Source organism: Apostichopus japonicus, chromosome 4 (genome assembly GCF_037975245.1).
Source record: "Apostichopus japonicus isolate 1M-3 chromosome 4, ASM3797524v1, whole genome shotgun sequence".
Lineage (NCBI taxonomy): Eukaryota > Metazoa > Echinodermata > Holothuroidea > Aspidochirotida > Stichopodidae > Apostichopus > Apostichopus japonicus.
The window spans coordinates 5,047,909-5,066,176 of NC_092564.1; the positions used below are offsets into that span (position 1 = coordinate 5,047,909).

The window sequence follows — 18,268 nt, forward strand, 5'->3', positions numbered from 1 at the left end:
TACAATAATCTGACTGTCAATTCAGTTTGTCGGTGTGTTTTGTTTTATGTAACCAATATAATTTATAACGTAGACTCAATCTGTTATCGTCAGCCTATACTCTGTAAACGTATGTTAAAGACTCATCCAGTCTATATGGAACAATGGCTTGAGCGACATAAATTGTATTGCAGTAATGTTATCATACGAAAACCGGCTGGATTTTTGTGTGGTCTTAGGGAATTGTTATTCCATTACAACTTCCTGGATGTCCACTGTAGCCTGTTGTACTTTCCTTTTCCGTTTGCTATCTCGATTTTCCCCTCGGGTTAACGAAAGGATACAGCATGTAGGGTAAGTCAAGCTGGGTAAGCATATATGTTTATATATATATATATATATATATATATATATGTGTGTGTGCGTGTGTGTGTGTGTTATGACAATACCGTTATATTTCACGACGCGTTTCCTGATGTGTGTGTTTACGTTATGTTATATACCCCTGCTTGTACTCCGGCCGGTTTCCTTTATTACCATATATCCTTTCCGTTCAAATTACATCACCAGCAAGTATTCTGCCCACTATGCATTCGCACACATCTACGTGTATATCACATTGTCTGTTACGCATCATAGCTGTGATTAAATTACTGTGATGTCTTTCTTATCACCGGCCCTATTTGTAAACAAGTTATTAATCAGGTTTTTCAAGACTCCAAAAACTGTACTTATTATTGTCAACAAGTCGATAGGACATGTCTATAAGGCTCAATTAGCAATGCAGATTGGAGCCAAGCTGGACACTAAGACGTCGCATTCACTCACTGCAGTTGCATTGATAGGCCAGATATATTCTAACTCTTACTCGATACATTTTATTCCCGCGGGCCAATGTTCATTTTCTTTACTTTCTGACATTTCTTCATAAAGACATTCGAGTGCTTCTCGGGATTGCAATATAGTGTCAAGATCATACCGAAACGGTAAGTTCATTGTTTAAACAAAAACAAAGGGGGGGGGGGGTAGGGGAATGATAAGTTAGCCTGAATAACTATCTCAAAAAAAGCTATTAAGGGTGTGACCCGACGAATTATTCCCAGACATCGACAACTCGACTAGACAAAATGAACGTCTCAGTGAGGCAAAACTGGGTATTCATCGTTGAGGTTTAACAAGTGAGCTACAATTGAGGTTTAACAAGTGAGCTACAATTGATATAGGCTGATATATATATATATATATATATATATATATATATATATATATATATATATATATATATATATATATATATATATATATATATATATATATATATATATATGATATCGATCGTCTTAAATCCGAAAATAGACTAATTTTCCGACTTGGCACCTTATCCCCTTATGGTTTAAACTCTAAATTCGATTTGTTGTAAGTCCTTTTACCCTGCTACTTTTCGCTGCTTTCATGTGTATGCATTGGACCATTTTATCTTTCTTCGTTCGCTGTTTACAGTTTTAGTAGTCTTTTTGCTCACTTTGTTAAAGGGTTTATACCCGAAACGTCGTGTTTCTTTTCCATTAGCACTAGCAAACTTTACTATTTTTCTACTATATATATATACATATACATATATATATATACATATATATATATATATATATATATATATATATATATATATATATATATATATATATATATATATATATATCAATCATAAGGTCCCGAGTTTGAGTCACTCCAAGATTAATGTTTGTCGTCCAGTAACACTGAGTTGTTGCCAATTAACAATTCATAATCATGGACGTTCCTGCTTGCAGGAGGATTCTAAACACATTCATACACACATACATACAATGTACTTAGTCAATGTGATTTTTATATTGCATGCAACCTAATGAAACGTTAAACAATAGGCCTACCAAATCAATTTGGTTAAGTTACTCCTTAAGCTCTACCTTAATTCAAGTCTAGCCTTTTACCTTTGTAAAGCACTAGAATTTAAGTTCTTGTGTTGCTTTGTTCTTTTGTATAGACTTTGCATAGTCTTTTGTAATCATGTCTATTGTACCTCACAACTGGTGGATTATCTTTTATATCTGTGATGTATATTAAACTAGATTACTTTCTATCCACACACAAGTTGTGTGTTACTATAATACTTTCCATGGTCTGTGACTCATTAGAATTGCTACGAAAAACGTGAGCTGATTACCTCAGTGAACAGGACAATCATTTGTCGTTAAGCTGCATATATAGTACAGCTCTTGCAGGTTGTGGACAAACCAGCCTACTGTGTTGCAATCTTTCTGCCTTATACCAGGGAGTTGTATCATAACACGGTGCTTAGACCAGCGAAACCCGGAAGACATGGTAAAGGTCACCAAATCGGATATTCAGTTGGTGAATGCACAAATACTTGTTCGTGTGTAAGATTGCATATATGCCTATATATATATATATTTATATATATATATATATATATATATATATATATATATATATATATATATATATATATATAAATATATATATATATATATATATATATATATATATATATATATATATATATATATATATATATATACTGCTGTATTTCTCGAGCTGCCTTATCAGAACTGGTATAACTCGATTTTATTTTAACTCTCTGCATATTCAGCTTCTATAACATCATACATAATATGGATTTGTTAGTACGGTTGATGGTCATCACAGCGACGACTGCAGTGTTGAGTATAAATGCATTAAGAGAAGGGGACCACGGAGTTTGCGAAAAGTCTGAAACGTGAGTTTATAAAAAGTCTCTCTGTTTAAATAAATGTATTCATAAGTTATCAGGTTTCTCTCAAAGATGTCAAGTAGAGAGAAAATTGACCATCTATGATCTAACATACGAACTCCTGCTTGCTGTGTACTGCTGCTTCTTTGTTGATGTAGGTGGGGGGGGGGGGGATATTTAGTGTTAATAATCCAGATTGAAGAACTGTGGGAAAATATTTCGCAATTTTTCATCTATAATTGTTTTAGGAACACAGAAACTGCTGATTAAGTATTTCATCCAGTGAACTTTCTCCTGTGAGGCAACACACATAACGCCAGCTGGCCGGAGTGGGGAACAACTTGATCTGTTCAAAACTGCTAAACACGTTTAGAACTGAAGTTCTGTAATTAACTTCATTAGAATAGCTGAAAGTATACACAAGTACTTATCTGCAGGTGTGCACCCTCTAAATTAATCCCAAGCATTGAAATGACTAATAGGTCAAGATAATGCATTATGGGTCAACAACAAAATATTTAGTTAATATTAGTGACCATTTGAACTTCTAGCATTTCTTTTTGTCGTGGAGAGGAAGGGGGCGGGGATGAGAGAGAGGCACTGATTAGAGGTATTATTAATATAATTTTGTTAATATTTAAAAATTAATGTGTCCACGAACAGAAGTGTACCTTTCAGTAGACACTAAATGCGTCACGTTTATAGCAATCCGGATTTATCCTACAAAAGAAAACGTGTCCTATATTTCATTTCTTAACCGCTGCAAATGTTTCAAGAATACATACGTCCTACGGGGGGAAATGGTTATGTATACACCCTATGCAGTACCAGCGTCATATGGTCTACAAGAGTGTGGGGTGCAGGCGCGTAGCCAAGGGGCGAAGGGGGCAGCCCCCCCCCCCCTTGAGCATATTTTTTACAATTTTTTTTAAGGTTTTTATGATATCGCTAGTATTTTCAAAAGAGAAAATGCTAAGATGCAACTAACAAGGCATGGGAAGTGCCATTTCCGGCGATCTGGGAGGCATTTACAGCCAAAATTTTCTTGTACGCTTCGCGCCAATTATGGTGGCGCTACGCTTAGATAGTTTGCAATGCCGAATCTACAGTTTCGCCCCTCCCTTGGCAAATTCCTGGCTACGCGCCTGGTGGGGTGCAAAGCTAATCTCTTTTAAAGGGTGTGAAGACTCGCGCAAAAAGAAACGTCTAATGCCGGTAATCTGACCTAGTTTCGAATGAGGTCAAACAGAAGTGTTAGAAACCACCATCGATCCCAGAAAATACACACACAGCTTGTTACCATCGGTAATTAGACTCTAGTCTACAGTCAGTACATACAGCTGCTGTCAATACCCACAGCACAGTGTACAACAATAGAGCGATGGACATCTCAGGTCCAGCTAAAGATAACAAGATATCACGTTTCATTACTTTACTGTCTGCATTTTGAAGTGACACGAACTAAACGTCACTTGCAAGCAACGGAAAGTTAACTTTTTCAGATGGCCGCACGAAGTTTGGGGCGAGTCTTCAATGCCTCAAAATCATTATACTTTACAGGCTGTGAAGACTCGCGCAAAAAGAAACGTCTAATGCCGGTAATCTGACCTAGTTTCGAATGTGGTATAACAGAAGTGTTAGACACCACCATCGATCCCAGAAAATACACACACACAGCTTGCTACCATCGGTAATTAGACACTAGTGTATGGTCAGTACATACAGCTGCGGTCAATGCCCACAGCACAGTGTACAAACAATACAGCGATGGTCATCTCAGGTCCAGCTAAAGATAACAAGGTATCACGTTTAATTACTGTACTGTCTGCATTTTGTAGCGACACGAACAAAACGTCACTTGCAAGCAACGGAAAGTTGACTTTCTCAGATGGCCGCACGCGGTTTGGGGCGAGTCTTCGATGCCTTTAATGAATTCTAGGTACATTCATGATGGTTTCTATGGAAGTAGAAAAATGTTCACAAAGGCAATTTGTGAAAGGGTGGTTTTCATGTGACAGTTACTCAGTTCAACAACTGAGTAAAAGATCATTCTAACCAATTGGTTATCTGGTAATAACGAAACCAAACAAGTGAATGACTGAAAAGACGGTTAAACTGCTCCCATACAGTGCAGAACATTTATCCACGCAAGATCTTTCTGCTAGAACAGGTTTGGATTGGAGCAAACTGGGTAATCTCGAACGCGCGAAGTGCTTGACAAATTTTGCAATGTTGTATTACTTTGTAATAAATTGTGGTATTACATGTAAACATGCGGAAATAAACGTAGCCTAATAGAATAATACGAAACAATTCCGTGGTATTTTAACTTTTTTTCTCAATTTGTTCACAGATTACCCATTTCAGAGGTAATAAGTACCCAAACCAGTTACGCAATGACATATACTACATGCTTTTGGTCCTGCCGCACGAAGTACAGGTGAGTCAGAATACTAACAATTAACCAATAACAAGTTGACTTCGTACCCTCGTAACAACCGGAACCCTTTCGCTACTTGGCCTTATACAATATATATATATATATATATACATATATATATATATATATATATATATATATATATATATATATACATATATATATATATATATATATATATATATATATATATATATATATATAGTTGGATAGCATCATGTTTGATTTCTAGAGTAGGGCAAAATATGTCACCAAAAACAGAACTAGTATTGTTCGATATAGGTGACAAACGCCTACAGTGGAATTACGATCTTCCTTACCGGTTTCGAACCTCTGGACATACAATCAGCGTCCATAGCCTAGTGGTTAGGGTGTCCGCGTACAGAGCGGGAGGCCCGTGGTTCGAATCCCGGTGGAGGCTGAAAGTTTTTTCACTGTTCTTGATTTTCCAACTCATTACGATTTTCATTTATATATATATATATATATATATATATATATATATATATATATATATATATATAGAGTTGGTTGGTTGGCGTCTATCTTGGCGCAGAGTGCTCTATGTCCAGCGGACAGAGCGGAATATGTGCGTCAGACAACTCTGACGATCGCTAAAACGCGTGAAACTCCGAGTTACAACTACTAGTGTTCCACTAGTCTCAACTAGTATCAACACATACATATATATATATATATATATATATATATATATATATATATATATATATATATATATATATATATATAGAGTAGGTTGGCGTCTATCTTGGCGCAGAGTGCTCTATGTCCATTGGACAGAGCGGGATATATGTTGATACTAGATGAGACTAGTGGAACACTAGTAGTTGTAACTCGGAGTTTCACGCTTTATTGCGATCTTCAGACAACTGGTCTGAAGACTTCAGACCAGTTGTCTGAAGATCGCAATAAAGCGTGAAACTCCGAGTTACAACTACTAGTGTTCCACTAGTCTCATCTAGTATCAACATTTATATATATATATATATATATATAAATATATATATATATATATATATATATATATGTATATTTATATGTAAATGTAAATGTTAATATATATATATATGTATATGTTTATGTACATATATATGTATATATATGAATATGTATATGTATATATGAATATATATGTATATATATATATATATCTGTATAAATATGTATATATATGTATATATTTATATATATATATATATATATATATATATATATATATATATATATATATATATATATATATATATATATATATAATTATATATATACACCCAAGATTCGCGAGCCGTTCTGTTGAAATCGGAATTCGTTTCGTGGAATGGGTACACTAAAATAAACTCACGACATGAGTTCACGCGTCTTGAGTGAATATACGCAAAACATGACAGCAGCAACAGTTTGAATCGGTACAGTACCTGAGTGAATTGCGTGACTAGATAAGGACTCTAGTTAGTCTGAATTTACCTGTCTTGAATTTGAATTTGAAAATTGGTACGCGAATAATCAAGGCTTAATGTACACAATTTTCCTGTTGAATTATATGTAGCCTATCTCCTTTGGGGTAAATTACATATAGAGGAAACTGTTGAATAAACACCGTACACATAGGATGGGTATATCTTCATTGCAACGAATGGGTTTTGGCAACCTCCAAGTGCGGTGATGACGTAACAATCATGAGCGACTATTTACATATAATTGCAAACCTGTTTGGGGGTGGGGGGGGGGCTGGATGTAACAATGATATAATGCAGTTTCTTTTTTCGTCTGACTTCAATGATTTCCTTATAGCTTCTTAATTTAAAAAAAAAAAATAATAATATGAAAATAATGAGATTATCAAAAAATCACTGAAGTCAGACGAAACTTGAAGAGTGATCATGAAACTGTTGTAAATTGGCGAATGACCTACATTGACACGGGAAAGTGGAGTCGAAATAGGTGTATAGACTCAATAACATTAATTTATCATATATTTTATCTTGTTTAGAACTGCTTACCGTACGACAACCCGAACGAGTTACAGAATGTTGTCGAGCGAAATATTCGTGTGTTGCGAAGGTTTCTTTGAAATTGATGACGGATGTAAACCGAAAGGTTTGATTTTATTAATATTATTATTATTATTTATTTATTTTGGTTTCACGTCATTTGATACGTTTATATTCATTTTATCATACGTGTGCATCTAAGTGAGACATAGAACAAACGTTACTTAATACAAACTACAGTATGAAATGTTTCCTGAAAGGATATATGGGCGGTATTGCAAAATACAGAAAATGCAGATGACATTACAAGGTACCGTTTAAGATTTGTCACAGGGGTTCTACTCGTAAAGCGTAACTTTGGCATGTAATAATCATTTTTGAGGAGTCGAATGAGAACTTTTTTCCAGAATACATAACAAATAAACATGTTTCTTAAACGTCTTCTGCCGTGCAGGCAGTTAGTTTCATTATAGATATATTTCCACTTTTGTTTTTATTTAAAGCCAACTTACGTTACCCCTATCAACATAATGGTTCTAACCAAAGCGTATCTGTATGTTCCTGTGTTGGTCGAATCTAATGATAATAATACCAATAATAATAATAATGACCGACTATGCGATCTGCGTTATAGTCATTGCCGACTTTGCAATCCTCGGTCCTCAACATTTTGCAAGATTGGTTAAAGTGACACTATAGTTTTCCCTCTCTGGAAGATTTCAAAATACCTAATTATGAGCTGATGGTGTCATATTGCAGATATAAAGACACGAAAAGAGTTAAAACACCGAGTGTTATATTATGACTTTAGGTAGAATTGTAATCCTAATAATTCATAGAACAAGAACAAGAAAAAGAAAACGAGTGAACATGTACAGTATGCTTTCTATACAACAGGCACCGTTGAGTGACATTCATTCAACGTCGCTTGCCTTGGATAAATTTGTGGTGCGTTGCAAACAAGCCCTTGAGGCCTTGGAAGTAGTCCCCCACCCCCACCCCCTCCTCCGGAGATTTTATTTTGCTTCTGTGGAGCTGACTTAATGGTCTGTGTGTAAATGATAAAAGTGGTATGGACATCCAACCTGCAGGCTGCACTGATAACGAAGTATTGTAGCGTTCTTCAACACACCACAATTAATGTTGTGCCTAAAGTCATCTTTTAAGATTGAAACTGTAGCTTTAGTACATAGATATTAGATGTAGAGGTAGAGAGAGATATTCATACAGCACAATTCACTCTAGGCACGGTAGAGGGAGAGTGCTAAGGTTGTGGGGAGACAGGTACACTCCTCCCTCGTAAATACCCAAACCTGGTAAGTTTTGGAATCTTTCTGTTAATATATAACCATCATTTTCCACCCCAAACTGTGTCACCATATTTTCTATAGATGTAACACGATTCATGATTACGTAATAAGTGGTATACTATGATAATCGGTACTGTATTCAAAAATGCATATTGAATTTTTACGAATCATCATTTGTCCTTCAGGATATTTGGAACAAAAGTCACAACATGAAAATAATACTTCTGCAGGCAGACATTTATTCGATTATTAACCTCGCTTTCCATTGCTATCTTTCCTCTTACAACAAGCTGATATTAACCTTATATTGTCTAAGTGTGTGTAACCTATACCCATATTGAATGCAACTATTATTGTACTTACTTCCTTCTCAAGTTGTTTCCCAGACATTTATTGAGCTAATTAGAATAACACGACCTTTTCTGAAATTGCAATAAAGTCATTTAGTTCAGTCCTAGTTCCATGCTGAGTTAACTTACTCCATTAAGTTTAACTATCATAATTCAAGTCTAATGGGAACCATGTTTTTAAATGCAATATGCTTCTTCGAGCCTGACACATTGAATACATACATATAGTAGAACGACTGCTGCGAGTTGCATATACATACTGTACAATATGAACTGACGGTTTGTAAACAGAGAAGGAAACAGAGGGCGAGCATGCCATTTCTTCTGTGAAAATGTCAAAGTTAAATGTAAAGTTAAAGGATATAGATACTCAACCATCGTTATTAATCTATGCGGTAGAGATGACCAATGTTGTGTCATTGAATTGAGCTCGATTCACCTGTATTTTTACTTGTGACTTGATTTGACTTGCAGGCAAATGACTCTCTCTATGGTTGTTGTTGGGGTGGAGGGGGGGGGGGAGGGGGGTGGTCAGTACAAGAATATTACCACTTCTTAAGCTTGGGTATATCGGAGTGCGTATGTATAGGAGACAGGTAAGAGAGGAATGAATTTAATATCCAAACTAGTGAGGTTGTGGTGTATAAGTATTTACTGCTATATTTGAATTGACTTGGCTTGTAATAAGATCAAATGGCGTGTGGTGTGACTTGACTTGTTTTACGATAAAATCAAATGAATTGTGACTTGACTTACCTTGATTTGAGAACAAATGACTTGTGACTTGACTTGACAAACGTGTCTTGATTACAACACTGGAAATCACTGTCATGGACAACTAAGAAATTTCTCATGCCATTTGGGAGATATCACGGATGTAAAGTTCTTTCACACGCATGGCTAAAGACTTGATCAAGTCTAAAATATAACATCATCGAGTTACACGTGATTTAATTTCTTATGTTTTCTTAGTTTTTTTGCCAAAACAAAGAGAAAGTAAAAAGTGTGTCAGATCCTAGTGTCAATATATAAAATATCATATATTTACAAAATGGCAGTTTCCAGACACAACCTTTATACTATGATATATTCCAGTAAGAGTTTTCTAAGCTGCTGGGACAGATCTCTGGCATATAAGATTGAGATGATGTTTGAGTTTGTATATGCCCTTTAATTATGCAGTCAGTCACTTTTAAAGGGAAATATGTACATCATGTATATTTATGCATGCCTGTATGAAACTCTCCTTCCAATCACATGTCTTATTTTTTTGTCTTTTTTTCTAGTTCCTTCAACTTTGCCCATGACATCCTCAGTATCTTCGTCGATATCATACTCCAGCACTCCTACAGCGTCCTCACACGAAACCACCGAAAGTACACATCAAGCACTATCAACCGATCTGGATAATATATCAACCTTACCAATGCGTAACACTGTAGCAAAGCCATTACCACTAACAACAAAAATGATGATTTCTGGTTTCATCATTATTCCAGTTTTCCTTATATTGATTCTCTTTATTATGATATTGGTATCAAGGAAAAAACGAAAACTTCCCAGGTAATTTTATTAAGATGTTTAAAACCAATTGAAAGAGGGTTTAATCAAGAACTGGTGCAAATATCTACGCCGAAAGACGTGTAGGCTTTACTAACTAATAGGGATAAGAATAAGGATATGGTGGTTGGTATATATCGTAATAGGAGTAATAACCACTTATGAATTCCATTTTTTACTATCAGTTTTTCGTCTCGGAGGAGGATGTTTCGTTTTCCTCTTTGTAGGATTCTGGTCGCAAAATGTTTAGCCCAGAGCCCTCAACTGGGAAAATTATTAGCTATATGTTCTGCTTTTCTCTCCTAACCGCTTTAATATTCACCTTTGTGTAATGGTAATCAGATATATTTAGTTTAGACTGTTAGCAACATTATAAACAGACATGTACAAGAAAGCATATATAAGGTTTAAAGACTTCATTAAACTCGTTCATAGAATTTCAATAAATCATGGCTGTGAGGTCTTTGTGTATTCGGCAAGTGAAGTCGCCTATCCGAGCCCATTTTCACATCTCACGATGTTTGAACTTGTATCATAATGATACTAACAAAGGAAATTGACAATTCTCTTTGTAGTAACATTTCATGTCCTCAGAATTAACTTACTAAACACGTCGAACCTACTTCCTACGTCGAACCTAATTAACCCTGTATATTAGCTACGCTTTGGTATTTTACATCAACTCTGGTTATTGCTTAGCGGCTTGCTAAGCATTATTGTTACACAATTCATTTGCAGTTCATGCAAAATCAACAATGGATACTTTCAAGAACGTTTGTAAGAATGTTATTGCATATGCACCGAATTACATTATTGTTCATTCCTGTTTCTGTTAAAGGTAGAATCGAGTCTTATTATTTATTTTTTGTTTAAATTTACAGATCACCTCAGCGGTCACAGGATGACTCAAATAATGGTATGTTGAAAAGATCAGTTTCATTCGTCCTTTTTGGCTGAGTTCCATCAGTTCACCCGATACACACAGAGAATCTTAAAGTTTTGTACCAAAGTAACTACTGGATCGTGATATGAATCCGTAGCATGTGCTATTAGAATAACAGTAAGAACGAGGATAGGTGTAATTCCCACAAATCCAGTTGTTGGGATTACACATCCTCAGTTCTTACTGTCAACCTATTAGCACATGCTACCGGTTTACCAGTTTTGTCAGAACAATCCAGTTTTTACTAATGTGGTACAAAGTTTTAAGATTTACATTAGTTACTGTAATCTGTGTGAGTCGACTGGTCAGTTTATTAATATCGCCCTAGATAGAAAACGAGCTATATAGCCTATGTTTGCGATACTCGCGATATTCTCAATACAATGCATCCAAACTGTATACATACTGTAAGGAGGATATAGTGGTCATGGTGCACCCTTTACACGTGGTTTCTTTTCTCCTATACTTTTCCAGTAGGTACAATGAACCAGGATGAACATCTTCATAACGAATACTACTCAATATCATCAACCAATCAGGCTCAAAATACCGGCCAATCTTCTGCCACAGTCTCCCCAGTTGCCAGAGAATCTCCATCTCATCCTAAAATAAAGGAGAAAACGTTAAGCCCATTGTCAGTTTTCTACCAAAAAATTAACAAAAATAAAACCAAAGAAGCCGACCATCAACAAGAGGAGGAGGGTGTCAACGTAGTAGCGAGTTTTCTCGGAGAGACTGAGTTCCAAGAGGGTTCCCATTACTATACAAATATGGATAAATCATCACCTGGTAATGTCTTTAAGGGCTACACAGAGATGCGTGGTTCGACAACGAGCGTAGGTTCAAATTTACAGCAATCTTACACCGACATGCGAGGTGACGAGGTGTACAATGAAATGGATAACCCTGACCATACCGAAGACGGAGCCTTTGCGGATTATGAACATTATAACCAACTTGAAACCAAAGGTAAAGAAGTATTGAAGAGTGATGGAAGCTATGATGTCCTAACAAGGACAGATTCCTTACTACAGGGTATTCCCATGGCGGAGCAGAACCCATATGATGTGCTGGGTTCAGATGAACCCGGTAGAAGCGATACGTACGGCATCGGGGGAGGAGGAGGAAGAGGAAGTAGCCCACATCAATCTCCAGATGGTCAAACGCGAGATGTTCATGAAGACGCCAACCCGAATGAGATGCAGAATGACACGCATTCTGAATCAGTTTATTACAATACACCCGAAGAAACAGCTAGAAATAGAATAGATTCTTCACAGGAAGGTATCTATACGAACGTTTCTTAACACAGGGAAACATACTTTTTCTCCGCCGATGGCGTGGATGAGTCGGGCTGCGTTAACGCTCAATGGCTACCTATGTCTAGGACGACTATTTAAGAGAGCAACGGGAAGGGAGAAGGTGGCGTGCTCAATATCAATTAGAATCAACTAAAAATCCCATTTCAATCTTTAATGGTAATGGATGGAAAGAAATATCAGGTCTCTACAATAGCACGTGCCAATGGTTATTTGTTTTCTAACTGTGTCAATTAAGGCCAAATGGTTTGCTATCATTATCATCATGTAAGAAATACATGCATAAAGTCATACAAAAGAATCATCTATCACCTTCTTTAACGCATTTTCGTTACTGAAATGGTATACCACACCCTATACCCAAAAAAACTGAACTAGGTCTATAATAAAAAAAAATAATAATAAGGAAATTATGATACTTTGACGAAAGAACAGTTTTTGGTTTAGAAATTGCAGAAACATTTTGCAATGTTAATGTTTCACACAGTATACTTGATCTGCCTATCGAATGAAGAGATGGTATTACGGCTTTCTGTTTCGAACAATATAGGCTGCAAGAATAAAGAAAATAAACCGATGTTTCACTTTGAAGCCACTGCTGCTTCCGCAACATGATGGTCTTTGTATCAACGATAGAGTCAGTTATACGGTATAACACTGAACATTGTGGAAACTTATGATGATACGTTTCCATTTAGAGCTTGATAGTTTACGAGGAATATCAGAAACAACTTATAACTTAAATGATTTTTTTTCTTTCTTGTAATTGTAAACAATTACTAACTCCGTGTTGTCATGAACTGCAGGTTAAGATTCTTATAACCAAGGGCGTAGGAACCGGGGGGGGCTGGGGGCGCCAGCCCCCAGTGAAAATTGTGGAGGGGCGGAAGTATCATTCCGCCCCCCCCCCCCGCTTCGCAAGTCAGAAAACCCCTTTTTCATTTCCAAATGAGAAAAAAAATCTCATTTGGAGCACCAAATTGCATCTAAGGCCTGGTGAAAATACAAAATTAAGTTTACAAAATGGAGTGGGTGTTGAAGTGTGCTATATTGCACCAAATTGCATCTGAGGCTACCTGGAAATGCAAAAAATTCCAAAGGGGAGGGGAAACCCCCTCCCCTTATACCCCTCCCCCAGGCCGGCCATCAGCCTTCAGCCCCCCCCCCCCACTCAAAAGTACTTTCCTACGCCACTGCTTATAACAACGCGATATGCAACACATCTTTCAACAAGTTGTGTTTCAAACGTACCCTTAATTCCAAACAGTTACAATTAACTCCTTTTTTGAGAGAGAGAGAGTCAATGATTATGACTGTGGTGAGGTGTGAAGATCAATCTGAGAGTTATTCCAATTCTGCTCTATCAGAAGTAAATTGTTTTATTCAATAAGGTCTAAATTTGCAGTAATTCAGCTTTGAGGTAAACGTATTTAACTCCATAGAAAGAGTGATTGTTATGTGCACTCTCAAAGAATGAATTCTCTTTGCTTGGATTTGATAATGTGCCTTATTATTCATTTGCTTTTGTTGGCGAAATTGTACAGGTTTCTTAAAAGGAAGGGTCACAGTATGTGTGTGAAGTAATAATAAAAGTATTTATACTTAGACTTGAATTTGTGTACATCCTTATAAGTCGTTTGCATTCAACAATATAACTTCTAGCAACATGCTTGTCCAATTCCTAGTGAAATGTGCTGGACGTTTGTTTTAGCTTAACTTTTAATTACCTTGGTTTCGTTTTTATTGCATTTACTGTTTTATCCGGTCCTGTGTTCGTTTCGTATATTGTCTTTTTTATGCCTCTGCTTTCTTGTTAGAGGAATCCTTTTACGTAATAAATAAATGTTTATGATATATATCTTTGGAAGCTGCTTTTGTAAAGAGTAAGGTGGGATACCATCTCACTTTGCTACAGTTGCAAATATACGAACTCACACTGAAGTTTCATGCACTCAAGTTTATCTTAATAATTTACCCTTTTCATTGCGTCATGTCAACATTTTCACCAAACTGACCAAATTTTACTCAGACTGAGATGGAATCGATCAAATCAACAGCTTCATGATCAAACCAAGGCAATACATGTAGTAACCTTCAGTATTAAAATGCACGTTATAGGGAATTTGATCCTATTCCCCAAATTTTCGCCACACAGAATTGACTTCAAAACGTTCTACTTCAGTTTGATACAGCTTGATGCTCTAATTCGACCTTCATCGCATCCAACTATCTTTTCTGCGTTTGTCCGTTAGTACCGCGAAGAAGCAAAGGAGTCTCTACTATCATTATCTCCTATAGATTTACAGGAATGATTCATAATGTAATCATTTGACTGCTTTTAAGAAGCATGTGGACCAGCCTGACCAGGATTGCATCAGCGTAGTCACATGTCAGTAGCAGTCAGGATGGGGTGGGTCGGTGGGGACAGTGTGGGCGGTGGGGGAGGGCTCATTAGATAGCTGTAAGGAAAAAAACTATTTGGGTCGATGAAGCCTATCACCAAGTGATGTTCCGAAGGGTGACGCATGGATAAGTCAGACGTTTGGTCTTGATGCGTTTTAGTCCAAGTAAGTCAATGTTTCTGTAGCTGTTCCGGTTTTCACTATAGTCACTTGTAACATAAACCTCTCGGGAATGCTTATCTTAATATAATGCTTTATCTTAATATTTTACCTTTTTCATTGCGTCATGTCAACATTTTCACCAAACTGACCAAATTTTACTCAGACTGAGATGGAATCGATCAAATCAACAGCTTCATGATCAAACCAAGGCAATACATGTAGTAACCTTCAGTATTAAAATGCACGTTAGGGAATTTGATCCTATTCCCCAAATTTTCGCCACACAGAATTGACTTCAAAACGTTCTACTTCAGTTTGATACAGCTTGATACTCTAATTCGACCTTCATCGCATCGAACTATCTTTTCTGGTATGCCTCGCAGTGAGCTTGGAGTAGATAGCTATATGTAATGACAATAAAAACACATTTTAATGTATGTTTCTTCCAGAGCAAAGAGTTGTATCTTACGTGGATGTGATGGACGTACGAGAGAAAATGGTTCCAGACCAACCACAGCCAAATACAACGAAAAAGATCCCGCAATGTTCTCTTCCAAGAATTCCAGAGGCAGCGATAGAATCCTTAGAGGTTATGCAACCCAAAGGAACACAGGATAGCTTATCAGAGCTGAAGGAAGTCCAGTTGGTTACAACTAATATCCCACCATTCGCTATCGTTAAAAAATCCAGTAAATTGACCAATACTTCTGAAAATGTGCGGCCTTCTTCATTGTTGTCGATGGGAAGAGTTAGCCGTTCAAATTCATCAGCTTACGCAATAGTGGACGACCTGAATGGAACCGTCGTTGGATCAAGTTCACCAATCTCGACTCGAAATTCATCCGTGGTGCCGTTACGAGATCAACAACCGCCAACAGAGTTTGCCAGTTTATATGCTAAAGTAAATAAGAATAAAAACTCAAATAATGAACACAAACATCGATTTAGTCATGGGAATATACCTATGAGCTTCGTTGAAGATGATTCCATTTATGGGAAGTTAGACCACCCTCCTCAGAGTCAGCTTGGTGTTACTCCTGCATATAATGACTCGTTGAAGTATGACAGGCTAAAGAGAGGACCTCTGTCCAGAAGTATTAGAAAATCTAAACGTTTTTCTGAACTCTACGAATCTATATAGAATTAACGAGACTGGATGTTATAACACTACCAGGTTCGTCTCATGTAGGTATCACGTTTGTTCCTCCGTGTGTTACAACCATGACGGCTGATATACACTTTACGCACATATATGATGGATATATGATCATGGAAGCTCGGCCGCTTTTTTACTGAATAAATGGCTGCAGGTACAAAATGTTCAATTAGAATACTGGACGAAAACTTTGATTGTCTCTCTGCTAATCTCCTTAATTGCGATACTTTTTTCAAATGTTGGCCAAAATGTAGGAACAAACTTTCGAAAACATTCAGAATCATGAATTTATAGGAGATTGTTATGTTAGACATTATACTTTATACTACTCCGTGATGCTAGTATTGATTAAGAGTGAAGAGAACATCAATGACAAATAAGTCTCTCATATACAGCTATCAAGTTTGCAACTCGTTGCCATACATGAAAATGAAGCGTTTGAACGCGTATATCTTAGACCAGAGACCAGAGGCCGTTACGTCGATCGACACGGTATAGGGGTATGTCGTTAAACATATACGAATTGAACAGAACTGCACATTTTCTTCATTCATAAATATAACTTTTATCGGCTTCGATGCGCTATATGCCGTGATGGCAGCTTCATGTGGTCATCACCGATATTTGCGAAAATTATGAATCGGAAATGTGACTATGGGCTAAGTAATGCTTTTTTTCCCCACCAATATTGAATTAGTTGCATATCAAGATATGCTAATATGATCTCAATTATTCATGATCTTTCCAAAATGCTCCAGCTAAAATGCTACAACGTAGTACCTTCGCTTATCTATTTATATCGATCTTAAATCTGAGACATGCTTTATCTGTATAGACATAAATAATGCTCAGACCGTAATCACGTCACACACTTACCTGTGAACGGTTTGAGATTCACGTTGTATTCTTGGCTCTTAATTTTTAAACATTATAATGTAAATAATCATAATTAATGGCCAGTTTGTAATGATGTTACATCGGGTGTATTATAGCACCAAATTATACAGTAATGTTATTCCATGATACAATTTCTCTGCAACATCTTTAACGTTTTTGTCCAGCTCATACGGGGGGGGGGGGGATCGGGAGAAACGAGGTGGAATGGGGATAGGGGTGTGTGGCTCTTGCAATATCTGATAAGTGCTGTGCGGTAGATAATTGTATTTAGTTGTTTGCTAAGCATATACCATATTCTTACCATCATGATCCGCGGTTTAATCTTGATTCACGTTGTCCCGGGAAATGGTAAAGATTTTTGGAAAATTCAACTGGAGTAACCAGGGGTAAAACGGGAGCGCAGCCGGAACGCGGAAGGTGGGGGGGGAGACATTTTCTTTGTAACTTTCTGGTATTTCAGACAAAGTTTTAATATAGTATTCCGAGGCATCTTTTGACAGTAAATTAAATCTATAGATAATTAGAGATATACACGCAAGTAGTGAAAATAATTACGTTAACATTTTGTGAGGGGTTCAAATAGGGGGTATAACAACACACACCCCTCGATCGACGCTTTAACATATATGGTTCGTATATGAAGAGGCGCATCCCTCTCCCCATTCGAGTGATAATGTCTACTAGGAAGGGGGTCGTGGTGGGGAGTGTTGATTTTGTCGCAAAAATTCTCTTGCTCCTCGGAGAAAATACTGTCACGGTCCTTATTGGCCTATACGAACGGTAATGTTTAGGCTTAAAACCGAGCCTTTCACACCACACCTATAGACGGTACATGCTCTTTTAATTGTTTTGCCCAAATCATACAAAGCAAGATACTTTTAGAAAGTTATGTTCGTTTGTACTGGAAGGCTGCCAACTATACTTCTATCACGCTTAATGTGGTTAGTCTGATAATCTTGTTTCAAGTC

General features: G+C 36.8%; 3 protein-coding genes and 1 long non-coding RNA gene across 6 annotated transcripts in view; 3 read left to right on the forward strand and 1 right to left on the reverse strand.

Annotated features, from left to right (window-relative positions):
* On the forward strand, positions 1 to 14,624 carry LOC139966238 (uncharacterized). Of its 2 annotated transcripts, XM_071969076.1 has the most exons (8): positions 1 to 333; positions 913 to 965; positions 2,630 to 2,755; positions 5,103 to 5,189; positions 7,201 to 7,307; positions 10,148 to 10,424; positions 11,303 to 11,337; positions 11,839 to 14,624. In XM_071969076.1, exons 3-8 carry the CDS (start codon positions 2,652 to 2,654, stop codon positions 12,669 to 12,671), a joined length of 1,443 nt encoding a protein of 480 aa, XP_071825177.1. In that variant the 5' UTR covers positions 1 to 333; positions 913 to 965; positions 2,630 to 2,651; the 3' UTR covers positions 12,672 to 14,624. The 2 variants fall into 2 exon arrangements, with proteins under 2 accessions (XP_071825177.1, XP_071825178.1); XM_071969077.1 differs by lacking the exons at positions 1 to 333; positions 913 to 965 and adding an exon at positions 2,223 to 2,340.
* The window catches only part of LOC139966237 (uncharacterized), a 76,430-nt gene that overhangs the window by 577 nt on the left and 57,585 nt on the right, over positions 1 to 18,268 (forward strand). The gene's annotated exons all lie outside the window — the stretch shown is intronic.
* Positions 12,876 to 18,268, reverse strand: part of LOC139966240 (uncharacterized) — a 27,795-nt gene continuing 22,402 nt past the window's right edge. Inside the window, exon 2 of the long non-coding RNA XR_011792518.1 lies at positions 12,876 to 15,590. This is a non-coding gene — a long non-coding RNA (uncharacterized lncRNA). The remainder of the gene's footprint in view (positions 15,591 to 18,268) is intronic.
* LOC139966239 (uncharacterized) lies at positions 15,158 to 17,455 on the forward strand. Its single transcript, XM_071969078.1, has 2 exons — positions 15,158 to 15,250; positions 15,697 to 17,455. The coding sequence occupies exons 1-2, from the start codon at positions 15,235 to 15,237 to the stop codon at positions 16,386 to 16,388; spliced, it is 708 nt and encodes a 235-aa protein (XP_071825179.1). The 5' UTR covers positions 15,158 to 15,234; the 3' UTR covers positions 16,389 to 17,455.